Raw genomic sequence first — 18511 nt, 5'->3', positions numbered from 1 at the left:
CTCTCTGTAGACTAGTTCCTGTAGTTCTTGCACCACTGAACTCTCTGAACATTTCTGTAATGAGGGGTTTAGGTACTGCAACTCTACATTAATATCCCTCTGACGAAATCGGAAAATGACAGGAAATTATGCCATTATTCTGCTTTATTACCCAACATTCATGGTAAGCTGCAGCAATAGTTGATACAAAGTAAAACAATATGTAAAAACACACTTCCTGCTGAGAGTCAGTTACCTTAGAAACAGAGGAAAGAGGGCAGTTGTTCAAAAATAACTTGACAGTGAGAGTTTCAAAAAGTCACTATTTGAGGAAGTAATTAGTTAAGTTCTTGTAGAGTAGGCTTGGGACCTGTTAGATTAACTTTATTATGTACCAGTGAAGCACATGTCCCACTATAGACTTTAGATGATTAAGGAGTGCACCTATTTGCAGCCCACAAATCCCTCTCAGCCACCACTGATGGTAGAAATAGAAGCATATCTGGCACAGGCTCATTAGTCATTAGGGGCACAAAACCGTGGCATTTTGTTACCTGTTATCTGTTTTAATTAATTGTGTCCTGCAGGGCTGCAACTGATTATAATATAATATTATATTATATTATATATTATTGAGTAATTGATAAAGTGGAGTGTAAAATAGTCCAAAAAAAGAATTCCTTAAAGCCCAAAATGGTGTCTTTAAATTGCTTGCCAACATTCCAAAACACAAAGATAGTCAAATAATTATAACATAAGAAAAATATGAACTCCACATGTTAGAGAAGCTGTAACTAAGTACTGTTTTGCATTTTGTGGTTAATAACTTATATGTCAAATGTCAAATATTTCTCCTCTGTTCATCTCTCAGGCTTTTTTCAACTGAAATCTACTCAGTTTTAGCTTCTTTGAGTCTTGCTCTTGGTTCAACAGCCTACACTTTTATGAACGCTAAAATGCTGTTGGATATATTGAGTAATTTAGAATTTCAGGTGCGTTCCTAAATACCATTTTGCGGTGGGAGTATTTAATTTGAATTTGATGCAATCAGTGCTCAGAAGGAAATAGACAAATTAGTTTTACTGCATTGATTAGATGCTGATGCACAGTGGTTACCTTATCAGCTTCACAGACAAATTCATACCGTGTCTCGCTGCATACATCCGCACGTGCCTCCTCACTCAATTCTGCCACCTATCCACATCCATAAGACTCCACCTCTCCTCCAATAAGCAGCTCCCCGGGGACTGGTGCACACCCGTGTTGCCATGGAGACACCTCTCCGCCTGGTCCTGCAGAGCTGGATCCTGGATACAGCGAGGATGGACATTTAGAAAGGGCGTGTTTCTGGTTGTTGCTCTTGCCCGGGCTTCCCTGAAACCTCAGACTCATATAACGTCAGAGAGTGGTGAGGAAGTCTGGGATGATTTTCCTCTCCTTGCACTGTAAGGCAGAGCAACAGTTGATTGTTAATGTTTTATTGTTTGTTTTATTATTTTATTGACATGAGGAGTTGACTATTTTCCTTCAAAGCTGCACAATTTTAGGTTTATTACAGTTTGGAAGGCATAAATGACCAATCGGTCACAGATTGTTTTAGATAACAAGCAATAAATAGTGTTCATTTCCAATAAGAGCAGAGTGGTACCACAAAACAACTACAAGTTGCAATCAATCTCAATGCATGAGACAAGCTCATTTGATGGACATTTTTACAGACTGGGTTGAATTTTTAGTTTGACAGAACATCCAGTGGAAAATTGGACAAACCAGCAGATAATTAGGAGGGAGAATTAAGAGTGAGGGATAACCTGGAGAGTGACAGCTGACATCTTGCTGTAGGATGCTCCATCGGTTCACCTCTGCTCCAGCCATTGATTGGTCTCAGCTCCTGTTGTCTTATCTTTGAGTACATGTGCTGCAGCAGTCTGGGCTAATGAGGGAACAAGCGAGATAGAGACACAGACAGAGAGGAACCTGCGCTGACATCAGGAGCATGTCCTTGTGGATCCAAAATTGCATTAATCATTAGGGGATTAATAAAAAAAAGAACAGAGAAATGGGGGATTAGTTCAATGTTCAATGACTGGAACTTGTATTATGAGACAAAGTACGAGGGACAGAGAGAGTGAATTAAGGTCTGGATAAGGGTTTGCGCTTGTCTGTGTCTGTTTTTCATGTGAATTTGGCTCTGCAGTGTAGAGCTCAGATACTGCAGAGCTGAGTTGGGGATTATGTTCGTGAAATTTGGCTCGGAGTGGCTTTTGTCTGGTGTGTGTGTGTGTGTGTATACATGCTCTGTGTGTCTTACTGCTTGGTGATGTGAACGCTCAAGGACATTATTTTCAAAGTGTTTAATACCTTCTGAGGCTGGTTATGATTTATAATTTATCCCTATTACATGAAGAAATGTAGTTCTTTCCTCTACACTCGCTGCGCCAATATACAGTGTTGTAACACGAAGGAGTCTGTGCTTCTTATTTATTCATTGAAACACTTAAATGCATGCTAAAACATGGCTGTAATTATCTGTAGAGGAGGCACATTTATTGTCAGACCCCACTATGTGTGAGATAATAGTTTAGCTTTATTATCCCGCAGTGAAATGATCCATCTGTCCTGCTCCTCCTCGAGCTGCCTGCTGCCCTGTACAGCCTGGCTTCCCCTGATGCCCTCCGGATGCTCTGCAGAAAATCCCTCTCATTCACTGCGCTCCAATTTTATCTCGACTTCATTGCGTCAAGGCGTCACGTGGCCCTTCTAAACAGCAGACTTGCTGTAAAATGCTGCACCGGTGCATCACCACTAGTGTCCTGAATCAGGAAGAGGCGCAGGTTTTACTTTTATAAGATAACAAGTAACTTAAGTAATAAGTAATAAGAAGAATGAAAGTGTCCATATTGTGCTAGAAATACACTAGAGGCAATGATACCTGAGGTACTGAGGAAAGGTTAGTAGTTGTTGACAGGGTTTTGCACTGAGCTGCATTTTGTTGGAGGGAAACAAAAAATAAAACATTTGAGCAACAAACACTCACACCTTGTAGATTATAAATGTGGCTGTAAAAAGCTTGCTTGTAATTTTGTCCTGTATTCAGCTTTATTAACAATAGATTTTAACATTAGAGCCTGGCTGATATGGGATTTTTGAGACCGATATAAGAGAAAAATTTCACAGATTACCGACAGATAATTTAAGCTAAAATGAAAATAGATGTTTTCTATGTAGATTGTGCGCCTATATGATTATTCAAAGGTACTGAGAAGGCTGTTTTCTTAAACAGATAACTTGTTGATTTGTATATGTTTAAATAATTTAACATATACAAATCAACAAATTCTAGTTGACATTGCTGAGAGCTGCTTTTATCTGGACTGCTTTCCACAATATTGTAAATATATTACCACAAGCATTTTTCTGCATTATATATAAAAAAACAGCAACAGTTTTCATATGCATATCGGATAACATATACTCCATCATCCATAGAAAACATCCATAGAAAAGTTCTCTTAAACCTTACCTGCAACATAATCCATTTCTCTGATCCCCATCTCTATCTTCCAAACACTCAAACACGAAATATGGCACACTCATGTATGACCCTGTTAAGCTTTTGTGTAAGCACAGGAGTTGGTTTGTGCTGGTCCTTTGTTCTTTTATTAGCCAGAATCACTGTCTTTGTTCGTTTACAATGACCAACTCAATAAACAAAGCAGTAGACTCGAGACAAATGACCAATGGAAGAGCAAGAAGTGAGCACTGTAACTTGCGCAAACCAAGCCTGCAGGAACAGTGCTGGGCTGTTTGTTGTGTGTTGTTGGTCATGTGAAGCACACTGGTCCAAAATTACTTTTTTCTCACACACCATCACTACAAAAGGAATGGCAAAACGATTAAAAAACACTCCATATACGGTAGGTTAAATATTTGAAAGGTACTGAAGAACTGCATTGGTAGATCATTTTCATGCCATTCATGCAGCAGCCAACAGGAAGTCAGTCAGCTCAGCCAGAGGAAGTCTCAAATGCAGACACTCTCAATCAGCTGTACTGTGAATGCTCTATAGGCACAAAAACTCAAAAGCCTAAAAAACGTTTTGGGGGATATTCGTCCTTTATCCTTCTCTGTCTGCTAACAAGCTTGACAGGAGCATTCATGAGAGTTGAGATGGAAGCTGTCATTTGATGCATTTTTGTAACGCTCTGTGAACCAAACTTTTTAACTGACACTTCACAGTACCGTTCACCAAGGACTTAGGGTGTAATACACCTCCAGTAGACCGTTTCAGTTCGTTCAACATAAACCTTAGTCCAAAGTGAATTTCATTTTTCAACGCCAACCGCAGTCATTGCTAGAAACATCACTGCACTGTGCTGGAACACAGCTGCCAATACAGGGTTCTGCCTGTGAGGGCCAAAGTTCAGGGATCTCCTACATCCTACCATTGTTTTCAGAGGTTTTCCTGTGCTGTAGGGAGATAAGTGTCCACTGTGCTTTCAATTCCTGTCCCTAAACAGTGGAGGAGAAATTATATTGTAGAGCAGGTGTCGAGTGGAAGGGGTAGGGTTCTTGTAATGATAATGTATGGACTCGAGGTCATGAATATAAAGTGTCTGTCATGAATATATACTGTCTGCTCTCATAATGTGTCATATACAGGATATGTCATGATTAACCTGTATTGTAAGTTAGAGAGCAGCAGTAATGAGCCTGCAGAACATTAAAACATGACTCTTGACCTCAGACAGATAATCAGACGTGCTGGATATCTAAGACTGGTGTGTATTTTGCTCAGGATGCACAGATACACTATGCACAGATACACTATGCATCCGAACATACTTTCAACTTCATGAGCTGTTGTTATAAACGGACTGCATTTTAATATATGTGGATTATAAATTTTAGTTGTCAGCAGACGGCTCCAGTTCAAAAGAAAATAGCTTGAGATTTGAGAAGTGTAATAATACTGCTTAATCATTAGTTAATTGTTACAGAAAGCCACTGATTAGAGATGCTCTTAGATTCAGGCAGCTTTGGAATTTGTTTTTGCTTTTGCTAAACATTATTTAAAGGAAAATGTACTGGACTATATAATTATAGTTGATAAATCAAACAGCTCAGTAGCTTTGTTTAGTAATGGGAAATAACCAAGTGTTAAAAGCAAAAAACAACAATGTTTGCATAACACAGAAAGGCTATTTCCCATTGCATATGACAGAACTAGTAACAAAAGTTCCGTATTAAGCTTAATTACTAATAAATAATAAAATAAATAAATATTATATAATAAATATATAAATAATAAATCTTTAAAGGATAAAATTATCCTTCAGACAAAGAATCTTGGTTTTCATACGTATGATCCCACCAGAGTTTGACCATATTTCAGCTGCTCCAGTCTCATCCCCCCTTTGTCCATGAGCCTTTTTGTCTGAAGATAACCCCCACCTCCCTTCTCTAAAAAAAAAGCAGATGGCTCCATCTCTAAATAGAAAGCCAAGGCAACACACAGTAGGTCTCCCACAAATAATAGCAGCATGCTTAATCAAGCAATAACATTAAAGGTTTAACTTGCTCACTTTAAATTATGGTTGAGTTGTGTTAGGTAGGTGGTCCAAACGGTCCCAACTGCAACAGGAGCAGTTGCCTAATCGTAAATCCAGACACAGAGAACATCTTCTCAGAGTCCATGCTTTGACTAGTGGACACCCTGATAGTTAAATAGTAAAACATTGGATATTTACTTATATTGAGAGGTCTGGAAATCAGTTTTGTCTTTTGAAACTAAGAAAACTAGAGCAGCTGAGCTGAAAGTGGGTCAACCATGTTTAGCATGTTTACATAGTAATCTTTGGGTTCAAAGCCTTGTTACATACATGTCAGGAAGGTGGGGAAGTTTGAGGTGGCTGATGTAGTGCGGGAGACATTTATACTAAGGTTATGTATTATACAAGAAGCGCTGTAAGCAGATTTAAAGGCACTTTTGTTGGTGGTTTGAACTCGTAATCATTCCTGAAAGCAGTAAAGGCTTATTGTGTGTATTGAACTGCTCACCAAGTGTTTTATCTACACTATAAACGCTGGTATTTTTTATTTCTTCACCATATAGAGAGTCAGATCAGAGACAGTCACAGATATCAGAAGGATTTCTTTATGTGAGAAGTGTAATAATAGTGCACAGGAGTTGTATTGGTGATGTGCAAGAAGATTAACATTCATCTTCACTTATACTGCCTACATTCACAGCATTTCTCTTCATCAAAGATCGAAAAGAACCACAGAGGGGTTCCTCACTTTGAATAAACCACAGCCAATGAAGCCACTCAAAGAGCTGGGAATACTTAGGGAATAATTCTCCAATTGCTCATGGTTTCTTAGAGGGAAGGGCACACTTCTGGTGTGTGTGACCTATTTTTCCAAACCCCTCTGTCAAATTGTAGCGTTGCAGCTGGTGGTTCAGAGTTCCTTTTTTGTGTTTTTAAAAGTCCCTGTCACTCATGCAAATCGGTGGCACATTTTCCTGGGGCATTTCTCTTGGCTCCACTGCTTTGGCAATGGTTTCTCTTTTAAAGAAAAAAAATACATCGAACAAACAACATTGCAAACAGGGAGCATAGCTGTATGTCTGGGAAGCCAAGACATTTTTGACAGCACTGAAGTTGTAGTGGTGGTATCTCTCCCTGAGCTCTGGTTCAGGGCTCCCACTAAAAACAGAGCTTTAAGCCCTTAGAGCTGGGAGGGAGAGGGAGGCCCCTGGATGAAGGGGAGGGCAGGGACAGTGGTTAACCACAAAGTGAAGCATGCCGCTCGAGGCTGAAGCCAGGCGGCACGACATCACAAGGAAAGAAAAGGCTCGCCCGCACAACATCACTGTTTCAGTTCCAATGGCAAGCTTCCCCAGCAGTAAGAGCCCGTGCATATATCCATGAGGAGAGCTTGGCTGACCAAATTACACCCTCAACAGCATGGAAACACAGTCACTGTGTCACTGCTGTGGTTTCACCATCCAGTCAGCAGTTCATCTGCTCGACAGAGTGTCACTGCCACAGCTCAGATATGTATCAAATACAGCCTATTTTCTTCTATTTTTGAGGGTTATAACTTGCAATGAATCATGTTGTAACTCAAGGATGTTGCATGCAGTCCCATACATTTAGGAAGTATATTTTTCCGTTTCTGCTTTCAAATGAATTTCTTTGCAGGCCTTTTGAAGACAAAAAATAAACATGAAAAAAAAGTCCTTTTGAGTGGAGGAAAAGCTAGAATGTGTTTATATTAATTATGTTATAAATTCTGCACATAGGAAATAGCACTTAATGTGTATTCTTGTTGGAATTTATTGCTTATAATAAAGAAATGAAACATTTTCTAAAAATAAAAAAACTAAGAACCACCATCCTTTATTATTTCACCACACAGGTTCACTTGGAGAATTCCTAAATGTCACTAGAAAAACAAACACTGTAATTAAACCAGTGTTGGCAGAGCTGTGATCTTGAATTCTTGTCATTTAATTCTACTGCTAGACTTGACTCGGGGACTGTTTTGTGTGCTCTGTGTGTTAACAGTGTTTTTAATGTGACAATAAAGCATCTTTAACATGAGATCATCAAAAAACTTTCTTTCCTTTTATTGCTTTCTAACAAAGAAAGCTCATTAGTGCAAGAGTTTTCCTTCCTCTTCAAAAGTGACACCACGCATCCTGTTTACTGTAGCTCCTTCCATCAGGTCGAGTTTTTGTTCTGCAAAATAGGCCTTTCTCTGTTCCTGAGCCGAGGCATCATTGCTGCTGATGACAGCTCTACAAAGGAATCAGGTTTCTCTCGTGGGTTCTCACTGGCATGAAGGATCTGTAGCAGCTATCTGGCAGCATTAGTTTCCTCTCAGGCAGAAATGTTACTCTATTACTCGAACCAAGTGGGGGAGTGCATTAGATTCTCATTAAGTCAGTTTGATCTCACAGTATGTCCAGAGTGTACACACTTATGAGAGGTCATACACACAGGTCATCTTACTGGCTTGGCAAGGAGCCTCAATGGTCATTCTCACTCTCAGCTAGAGACTTTATGGTTGCTGCCAGTCTGAAGAAGTGTTATGAAATGGCTTGGATAAGTAAAAGAAAAACATCTGATGGTTGTTGTGTACACCAAATTATAAAAAAGATTACAGATGATTCATTTATCATCCCTGCTTGGCTTGTGTTAGAGGGCTTTGGGAACATGTTGCTCTTTACATATTTCCTGTAAAATATTATTAGCACACAATATGGGTACTGCAAACAATCCTATCTTAAATGGTAGAAAATGATTCCTAAAGAACCATAAAGGTACCAGAAATAGTATGTGATTTCAATTATTATATATTTCTCTATACATTGGCATTTGCTGGTCGTCATATCAAACCTTGAGCAAAACTTGCTGGAGTATTTTGCTTTTGGAGTATTTTCTTTCCATTTCTGTTTCTTTTAGTGGCTGATTAATCACTCTAAACATATTTGTCTTCAGTCAATCAACATCAAAAACCTTTGACTGAAGAAACAAATGTGCCCTGTAACACCCACAATCCTGTTAATAATCATCCTCATTACTGTGTCAATGCAGAAACTGAAGTTATTGAGTGTACTGAAGATGGATACCTGAGAAATATGCTCTGTAGGGCAAATTACAATGTAATACACTTCATAAATAAGCAGTGCTTGACATTTTTGTGACATTTTTGACCAAGACATGTTGTGACAGCAGTGTAAACAGTTGACTCATACCATTTTTGTCTGGTGTTTTGATGGACAGAGATCCGTAACCAGCTGGTGGAGCAGTTCAAATGCTTGGAGCAACAGTCTGAGTCTCGTATTCAGCTGCTTCAGGACCTGCAGGAGTTCTTCCGCCGCAAATCAGAGATTCAGCTGGAATACTCCCGCAGCTTAGAGAAACTGTCCGAGAGGTTCTCCTCTAAGATCCGCAGCTCCAGGGAACACCAACAGTTCAAGTGAGTTCCCCTCCCTGCAGACTGATGATTAATGATATTTCCTATATTTTATATCTACAGTATGCTTTCCAAATAAACATACAAAAACATTGAAATGCTGACCTCATTCTGTATGATAGATAAATATTGAATATGCATGATATTTACTAAAATAGAGCACTGTCGTTTACTGTCGCATCTAAAATTAAATATGTGATTGTTTATTAATTCTAGCATATTTTTAGGATAAAGAAGAAAAGTGTAATAAATGTAGATTAAATTGTTTGTTTAAACACAAAAAAAGGGCAGAGAGGTTTGCTGTATTTTTTCATCCCGGAGTAGTGGTTCTCTCAGGGTTCAGGTATAAATACAATCAATATCAAAGGGTTGGGCAGTAGCCTGAGAGGTGAAAACCCAGGGCAAAATAAAGTCCACAAATAACTGTTAACCGATAAGCATTGCTCGTTAAGTTGATTACTACTAGCACACTGTAATAACTGAAGCCTGCATATCAGCGTTTTTACGTGACGGCTGGACAGTAACAATATATTTTTTAGAGAGATCTAACTGAAGAAATATAACTTAAACTAGGAAACTGGATTTTGAAAAATGAGAGGCAAAGGTCTCCCTCATCCTTGGTGCAAATTATGCCCCTAGTTTGTGCGTTGTTGTTTGAAAGAAGCAGATTTGCTCTCCTGAATGTTATTTACTTTAACTCAACTGCTTTTTGTTCAGTTTAAATGTATTTTTTGTAAAGTAAATGCCCCTTTTCTCCTTCAGTATGAACCCAGAGCACAGTATGCCAAGTGACTTTATCCTCCTCTGAACACTATTTATAACCTGACCGTAAGACCCAGCCCTATAGCGCCTTCTTTGATTACAGTGCAGAACTAAACAACAAAACACTCCATTATCATTATGCACTGTGAGGGAATATCTATTATTACTGTCAAGATCTTTATGACGTCTTCAAATGTCAGCTGGTTCTGGCATGATGATGGTGATGATGATGAGAATGCAGTTCATTAAAGAAGTTAAAGACTGTTGAGGGGTGGACATAACAAATCCAGTGCACTCGTGACGCTGTAATTTAGCACTTAACTCTATGGAAGAATGCTTTGAGGGAAGCTTTATGCTTCATTATACATCCATTATGTACAAATATGGCATACTCTCAACAAGCTCTGCCTCAGACAGAAACCTGTGGGTTGCAGCAGAATCAGTGTGGAGGTTGATATTAAATTAAAAACCATGTAATTATCCAAGATAGATTAGTACAGGTACAGCACAGTGTTACTGGTATTGAGTTTTCTAGATTGTTGGCTAGATGAACCTCTATAGTTGGACTTTAACTTTAAAATGATAGAATAACAGAATTACATTTAAGTTCTAATATTGCAATTATAGCATGAATAATTTCCTTTTTGTTTTGCATGTAATATTGAAATAAACACTGTTTCAAAGAGAAAGGTTAAGCCAATGGCAAAGTACAAAGGCAGGAGGCATACATTTTAGGTGTGAAAGAAACAATGAATAAGGAAGACCATTGAATGTCATCAGATCAAAATCATGCCACTCGTAGCCTTGACCCATTTAGACATGACTGAAATGTCCGCTGGTGAAAAAAGAGGGATCGTCTGCACAGAAACCACCACTAACACATTGGTACATGACTCACGCAGGGCATGAAATTAAGCGCTGCCGCTCCCAAAATCAAGCACCTCGGGCGAGCAGACAAGATTAGTTGAGTCTGGAAATGGGACACTAACCCAGCTGTGATCTGGCAGAAGATCTCAGACATAAATCTACACCAACACACGGTGTATGCAGTCTAACCCCAGCCATGATTCTTACAAATGGAAACAGGAGGACTGCATTCTTAACATATTTTAAATCTTATTTTCAAGTTGAAATGTGTAACATGAAGAGGCCAGAATACAGAAAATAGCTTGACTTCATATACTTTACATATACTATATATACAGTTACTACATTAAATACAATTGATACATTTATTCGCACAGTAATGTTAACTTCTTCACATGTATATATAGTAGTGCAACATTAAAAATATATAGTGTGTACATACAGTACTTTTCTGCTCTTATTTGGGCAGTTTGGACAATGTAAACTTCCATCAGGTTCACCTTCTCTCTTGGTCAGCCAATATTAGTTATTATTGGATATACCTGCTCTGCCTGCCTTTTTTAAATGTTGCCATCCATCTACAAGAAGCCAATTCGTATACATATTGAATGTTTTCGTTATGAAGAGAAGTGAGTGATTTTATTGGTCAGAAATTAACAGTAGACACACAATGCGGATCAGAAAATCAAAATTTCTTCAGTAACATATCAGATGTAGATGCATATGTACTGAGAGCAGTGTGTGTGTGTGTGTGTGTGTGTGTGTGTCTGAAATGGAGGAGGATTTGATTGGATAATTGAGTCCAGCTGTGTTAGGGGAGGCACGCTTCACTCTGGCTGATAGTAGACAGAACTGTGCTGTTGCTGCTGAGACACAGTGGCTTAACCTTTGGACTGTACAGTTGGTCTCTCCCACACATCGAGGGACAGGTGTTAGCAAAAACACCTAATCCTCAGACACATGTTCTAATAATATTTCACTTGCACACTGCCAAGATCATGGAGTAAAAGCCTGAAGCCAACAAATGTCTCAGTGCAGCGCCACACACTCACACACACACACACACACCTAAATCGACATACGGGTATGACACTTTTTTTAATGCATTTTACTTGCTTTATTTAAACTAAATTTAAAAAAAATTGTAAAAATGTGATACTACCTAATAATAAGAGTGACAGACAACAGAGGAAGTGTAGGTGGGAGGCTACTACCCATGCATCCTCCTATAGAGGATGTCATTTTCAATCTTACTTTTCACACTGAAAGTCTGCTAGCCGACATACAAACCACACAAACTCATATTAAAATGAAAACTTTTCATTTTTCCTGCTTAAAGAATATACAGTGTCCATTAAATTCAAACTGGCCAGTATCATCCAAAATGTTTTTATGCTTTTGGTGAAGCCACAAAAAGGCTTATAACATAACCTTGTGCCATGCACTCCTTGCCTGAGCAGGCAGGCAACCACAAATCCTGGTAATCAGCTGTGACACGCCCTTTACTGTGTCTTTCCTTCCACTTTAGTGTAGTTAAGTTCATGGCCAACCACCAAAACACCAAATAGGCCTAGGCAAGAAAACACTTGTGTGTGTGTGTCCAATAAAAACACTTTGGTGGCATAAGTTTTGGACACGAATACGAACACAGACCAGAATATAGAATATGGTTTAGGCGTCAAAAAAGTTGAAGATGGAATTGAAGGTTTAGCTGGGGGTTTTCTTGGAGTGAAGTGGGGCACTAGGGATCATAGCAGGCAAGAATGTTGTGGATCTGTTGTCCAAACTGGCAGACAGAAGACAAGGACATGGCTGGACATGGCAGGTATTCAGGCACATGAGACACAGGCAGAGCATGGGGTTAGCAGAAAAGATCAGGAGAGCACAAAAAGCAAACTAGCAAGTATGAGTACTGAGCCGTTACGTCTGTACCACTGTGGAGACGGTCTGGTGAAGTTTAGGTTTAGTACTGCACAGGCTTGTAGAGTTGATTAACTGATCAGCTGCAGGTAGAACAACAGGAGAGAGGGACCACACCCAGCAGACGCACATGGGAGAGGCACTGCTGACACCCTAACAAAACATTTTATACCCTTAAGCCTCTTTATTTTGTATACACAATTAGCTGCTTTTGGTTTTGTGTGTGTTCCCGACACCCTTCAGCATGCATGTGTCTTTTCAGTAAATTTAATTTTTAAAACTGTGCTCTGTAAACTCTGCACCATACTGCAGAGGAGTACTTCAGAAGCAGCCTTCTATCTTGTGCCTAGTTATACCTTTATATTTTTGATCAAAACAGAGCAGTAAAATTGAGTCATATTGACCAGGACGGACTTCCATATGTGCTGGATCACAGCCTACAGTCTGTTGGCTGAACCCTTCCAGTGCAGATTCATTAGCAAGCTGAATGCCACTGTGATTTACAGCTACTGCAGCTACAGCTACACCGCAGCAACCCGACCAAGGATAATTTTGCTCTTCCACTTTACCTCATTTGCCACAGTGAAAAGACACACTCAAGGGTTACTTAGCTGCTTCATACTGCAGTTGCTTTGCCGGATAGTGCACCACTTCCTTTTTTTCTTACCGGTTCACAGTTCCTGAGAGACAATGGCTAACTTGATTTTAATTATGGACCAGACGTTTCAGGGTATATCATGAATGGGATATATAATGTAGCTCATCAAATTAGAGACGATCGGTATCGTCTGCCTGTCATACAGACAGATATAACATAGCACCATTAGAAAGGCTACTCATGCAATATTGATATACAAAATAACCTGTCTGGGAAAGATAAGACAGGTCTTGTAGTGGTGTCCAAATTGGTGTGTGTGTGTGTGGGTTAATCTCTTTGTGTGTATCCAAGCGATTGGTTTGGGAGGAACTGGGGGAGAAAAGTGTTTGGTATCTTTACAGCACCAGATCTTTGTGGAGTATATTTGAGTTATTTTAGTTTGTTCTAGCTCATTTCCAAGTGATGTCTCTGTTGATTTCATGGTAAGTAAGGCACAGCTTTGAAAACGTATCAATGGATATTCCAGCATGTGTAGTGTAGCCAGAACACGTTCATCTTTAAAAAGCCCCTATGAAAGAGTGTGATGCAATGCTTTAGTTATGATATAATTATGAAGAATGATGTCTGCTGCTGTAGGATAGTACCAGATGCTTTATAGGCTTATGTTGTTGAGCCATAGCTGGGTAAGGGTAAAAGGTTAAACCGTATCCGTCCAGGCTTGAATTGTTTGAACACAGCAGTCAAACCCCTGCTCTTGTCAGGTTGACAAGTCAAGCTGGTGGAAGTCAGCATGTACAACATCAATAGATTAGCTGGTTTGCAGTTTGTTTTTCAGATCTTGTCAAACCCTTGCCTCCTCTTCATTGACGCTGCATTGTGCTCTGCTCCGGTCCGGCCCCTGTGTCTGTGCAGCTGTGCATTATCAAATGTTGGCACTGTCCTCTCAAAAAAAACCAAAAAACATGCTACATGATGTGCAAATCAGCGATGTAGCATTTTGAAGCCCTGCTTGAAAACGGGGGCAAAGAAAATTTGAAAGGCAAAGCTGGCGGCATGTGCCCACGTGCCCCTTGTCTTTTGAAACTGTGTTTGGCTCTGTCTCCTTTTCCTTGGCTGTTTCATTGATAAGCAGCAGGCTGGCAGTGTGGAGGGGATTAAAGGCCTTCACAGAGCCGAGTCCTGGTTTGATAAATACACACTTCCTTCTGGAAATCCTGGCTCAGACACATCATAGGCTCTGGGTGATTAGATGGTGGCATCCAGTGCAGCCGTGACTAAAGCACATGCACTGTTCTATACAATGCTTACTTCTTCGGTGTATGGATGTTATGGTGACAGCTTGCCATCAGTTTATCCTTGAATCAAAGGATTATTGCAATATTCTATACTCTTTGTTTCTTTATTCACTTCCACTGTCTCTGCGTCTGATCTTCTTCACGCTCTTCCATGCATTCATAGATTATACGGCATGTATGTATCTGCCTCACAGGGGCAGTGAGGCAATGCAGACCTTGTAAAAAAAACATGGAGACAGCCAGGCAGTGCTTTGCAGAATGAGACAGATGTAATAGGATGCCAGAAAGCTGCACTCGTCTCTCCTCCTCCTCTTCCTTCTCAGTTCTCTAGAGACTCTCAGAGCTCATCGTTTGCCTTCTGCATGTTAATGATATCCTGTGTATAAATACCGAGGGCAAGGAGCCATCCGAAGCCAACCCTTTCGAAGCCCTCTAGATTAATTGACCCGCAGGCTCTCAACTGATACTCAGGCTTTTTACGGGAAATCAGCGAGCAGAATTGGGTACAGAGTAGAGATGGGAGAATGAGTTTTGCTGCATGCTGAAGNNNAGAGTCGGTATAGAAAGGGTAGTGCCTCTGTCCCATAAAACAAGTCAAGGAGCTACATTTATTACTGTGTTAAAATACTCAGCTCCCAGAGATTCAGCTGGCACAGGCCTAATTATCGACCTTCTGCTCCTAATTCCTGTGAAATGAGGACAGCGACTAGGGGAAAAGAGATCTTGTGTCCTTTGTCTGTTTCTCTCTTCAAGGCTTTAACCCTGAACATTAAGAACATATACCTGGTCACTTCCACCCTATTAATTCATTTACAGATTCCTTTACCAAATATTTGTGTATAATTTTTCTATCAAATTTTTTTTTCAAATTCAGTAGTTGATGAGAATAGTTAGTGAGACCTCTGTAGATAAGTCTCTGTAATTAAATGGATTGTCATGCAAGTTTGTAGACAGTCTACCTACTGACTTTGACTTTTTCATTAAGCAACACCAGCAGATCAACTGGTCGACTGAAATATCTCCATATCTACTTGATGGATTTCCAAACTTTTGTACAGATAGGTAAATGTGATGAGGATGCATTTTAATAATGTTGGTGATACTCTGACTCACCTAGTGCTATCATCAGGTCTAAATTTGAATTTGCCCAATAGCCTACTAATGATGTTCCCATCATCCTTAGCTTTTTTTTGTATTTAGTGCTAATTAGCAAGTTAGCATGCTAACATGTCAAACTAAGAACATGATAAACATTATACCTGCTAAACGTCAGCATGTTGGCATTGTTATTGTGAACATGTTAGCATGCTGACATTAGCATTTAGCTCAGGCACTACCATGGCTATAGACATATATTCTTGCAGAGCAAAAATACCCTTAAGTCTAATAAAGTCCTTAATTGTCGGTTAAATTCTAATATTATGGGTGTGTCATGAAAAATAAATAACCAGGTACTCCAATCAAGTGAAACATCTAATGTAAAAGGAAAAAGTGACTCAAGCTGCAGATTTAGCAACAATATTATATTGGGGACCACAGATCCACAAGCACTTTTAGCCATCAAAAAGGCCGGGATTTACCTGTAGTGCACAGAGACCAGTGTTTGGGGGGAAAGCTGAGGGACTAAAAAAGGGACTAAAATGCGAGGTTGGTTGTGCTGAGAGGTGCGATGAAGCATCTCTGACCACTTTTAGGGATTAGCAGAGAGTAGAGGTGCTTGTTCCCTAAACCTCTCAACCAAAAACAGCAATTATACACCAAGGAGCTGCATCCCTTACAGGCAGATAGGTCAGTCAAGCGGAACTGGCACAAAATTAGGTGAGACAGTAGAAATAGGCCATCCCAGTGAAGTGAAGGATAATATGGTCCACATTAGGTCCTCTATTGTTAGTAAAACCTAAAATCCCACCCAACGTCTGCAAAGTCTGTCAGTCAGATCATTTTGATATGGCAAATTAATGTCCAGTTTAATCATTTTTTATTATTACTTTTTGATTATGAGAGTGAAATGTGGCGTGAACTGATTGCTGGAATTTCTCAGCTCTTTCAAATTACTATTACATTTCTGTAATAGCGAATTAATTGACTCCCCTTTCAGACGTAGTGCATCGCAGGACACCATTCTCAATCTAACAGTGAAAAAGCAGGCCCAGTAATAAATGGATGAAGTTTACTACACGTGCCATTTTGTTTTCTGATGGTATGAGAACAATTTGCTGGTGTCCTGTCAGAGTGATGTAAGTGCGTTCAGGGCCAGAGTTAAGTAAAGGAATAATGGGGAAAGCACTCTGTAGTAGCTAGATATCAACTTCATTAGATGTGATTAGCATTATGGAAATTCTCTGAAGGGGGGCTCTTTGATGTTGGTGCTGCTCATCCCTTTTTTCTGCTCCACAGTGAAACCTTATCCCCCACCCTGCTCTGGCTCTCTCCCTCTTTTGCTCTCATTTCCCTCTCTCTCTCTTTGTCTCTTCCTCGGGGTTGGTTGATTGATTAATACTCAGATAGGATCCAGACAAGGGTATGGGTTTGAAGGGATTGTGTCTGTGTGCGTGCATCCGGTTCAATGTCTATGTGCCTTGGTGGTTCTATTTGAAAGTACCTGAGGCGGTTTTATGGTTTAAACTGATTATGCAGCAATCAAGGTCCATGACTCGCTGGATCATTATGGTCACCAGCATTGTGCATTTAACAAGTTGATGCCTCACTAGACCTTAGCATTGTTTGGAGTGTGACGGAAGAGAGAATTGAAGTGATGGCATAAGGGAGGAAGACATTCAGAAAGAAGCAAACATTGTATTTTTATTTCACAACGGTTGTCTTGTCTTAGCAGATCATATCTTTAGTTATATTGTTTACTGTAACAATAACTTCAAATGCTTTCATCTTTAATTTGTTCAATATCCATCTAGTTATTAGAATAGATAATTCAGAATATTTTTTTAGAGTTGCTCTTGGGATGGCAATTTATTCGATGTATTTTGACACAAGCATTTAGCTAAAAGCGCCAGTAGCCACTCACAGTTGTTGTTCCTGTTGATGCTACATAAAACGGAATATTTGAAGCAAATGACCATAAAAATACATTCCCAGGTATCCATATTATCCTGGCTAATAATCCTATACCCCTCTATTTTTTTCAGGAAGGACCAGCACCTTCTGTCCTCAGTAAACTGCTGGTACCTGGTGCTGAACCAGACGAGACGAGAGAGCCGTGACCATGCCACCCTCAGCGACATCTACACCAACAATGTCATCCTTCGCTTGGCCCAGATCAGCGAGGACGTCATCCGCCTGTTCAAGAAGGTCAGTGAGACTATCACCCTCCCCTTTTTACTACTACTCTCTCATCACCAGTGCACAAAATATCAGAGTCCAGGAGTCCAAAACACAATAACCAAGCAATTAGCTTTAAGCTTTTATTTGCTGAGTTCATTCTTTCGCCTCCATGTTACTACTAAGTTGAATTATCAAGTTACAAGTTGCAGCAGCTGAAATTTGTTTGGCCATAGCATGCAGACTGATGGTAGCCCAAACAAACGTGGTGCTTTCTCTCAGCGTACATGGAGTTTGTAGAAGGTGTAGAAGTTCTGTCAAAATGGGAAAAGTGAAGCTGAGACCCCCTGGCCCAAGACTGGTCCAACACCCTGCAGGCTAGTGTGAACAACGTTTGGCGCGCTGTCAGCACATAGCAGAGATGATTGAGGTCTTATCCAAACATTGGAACCGTGTTTTCACCTTGCAAGCCTTCCTGTAGGTGAGCTACTCTCTACTTACTAGGCTCCATTCACATATGACTCTGTACGTGTGTGTGGATGCTTGTGTTTGTCAGAAAATGTGCCAAAGCTGAAAAGGGAGAAACATTCCATCCTTTTTAAGTCAGGTGCCCTCAGGAAGCGTTTTCTATATTTGAAGGAATGAATGGATGGCTCTGCTGCTGCTTGCTGGCAGACATATTGGGGGGTATAAATAATGTATCAAAAATGTCATGGAGCACTGGAGAAAATTAAAACTGAAATGAATGAAAGAGCTTTGGATGATTGACTGTTGGACATGACAAGGTGATCAAGGACAAAAAGTACAGCTGTTGACAAAAACTTGA

General features: G+C 39.9%; 1 protein-coding gene across 1 annotated transcript in view; it reads left to right on the top strand.

The window, feature by feature from the left end:
* The window catches only part of srgap3 (SLIT-ROBO Rho GTPase activating protein 3), a 72709-nt gene that overhangs the window by 7108 nt on the left and 47090 nt on the right, over positions 1 to 18511 (top strand). The window contains 2 exon segments of the mRNA XM_035661325.1: positions 8775 to 8970; positions 17553 to 17715. Of these exon segments, the coding sequence (XP_035517218.1) occupies positions 8775 to 8970; positions 17553 to 17715 (359 nt within the window).

The sequence above is a fragment of the Morone saxatilis genome, unplaced genomic scaffold (genome assembly GCF_004916995.1).
Source record: "Morone saxatilis isolate NCDOM2014 unplaced genomic scaffold, NCSU_SB_2.0 Contig18, whole genome shotgun sequence".
Classification (NCBI taxonomy): Eukaryota; Metazoa; Chordata; class Actinopteri; family Moronidae; genus Morone; species Morone saxatilis.
This window is presented reverse-complemented; position numbering and strand designations above follow the sequence as displayed.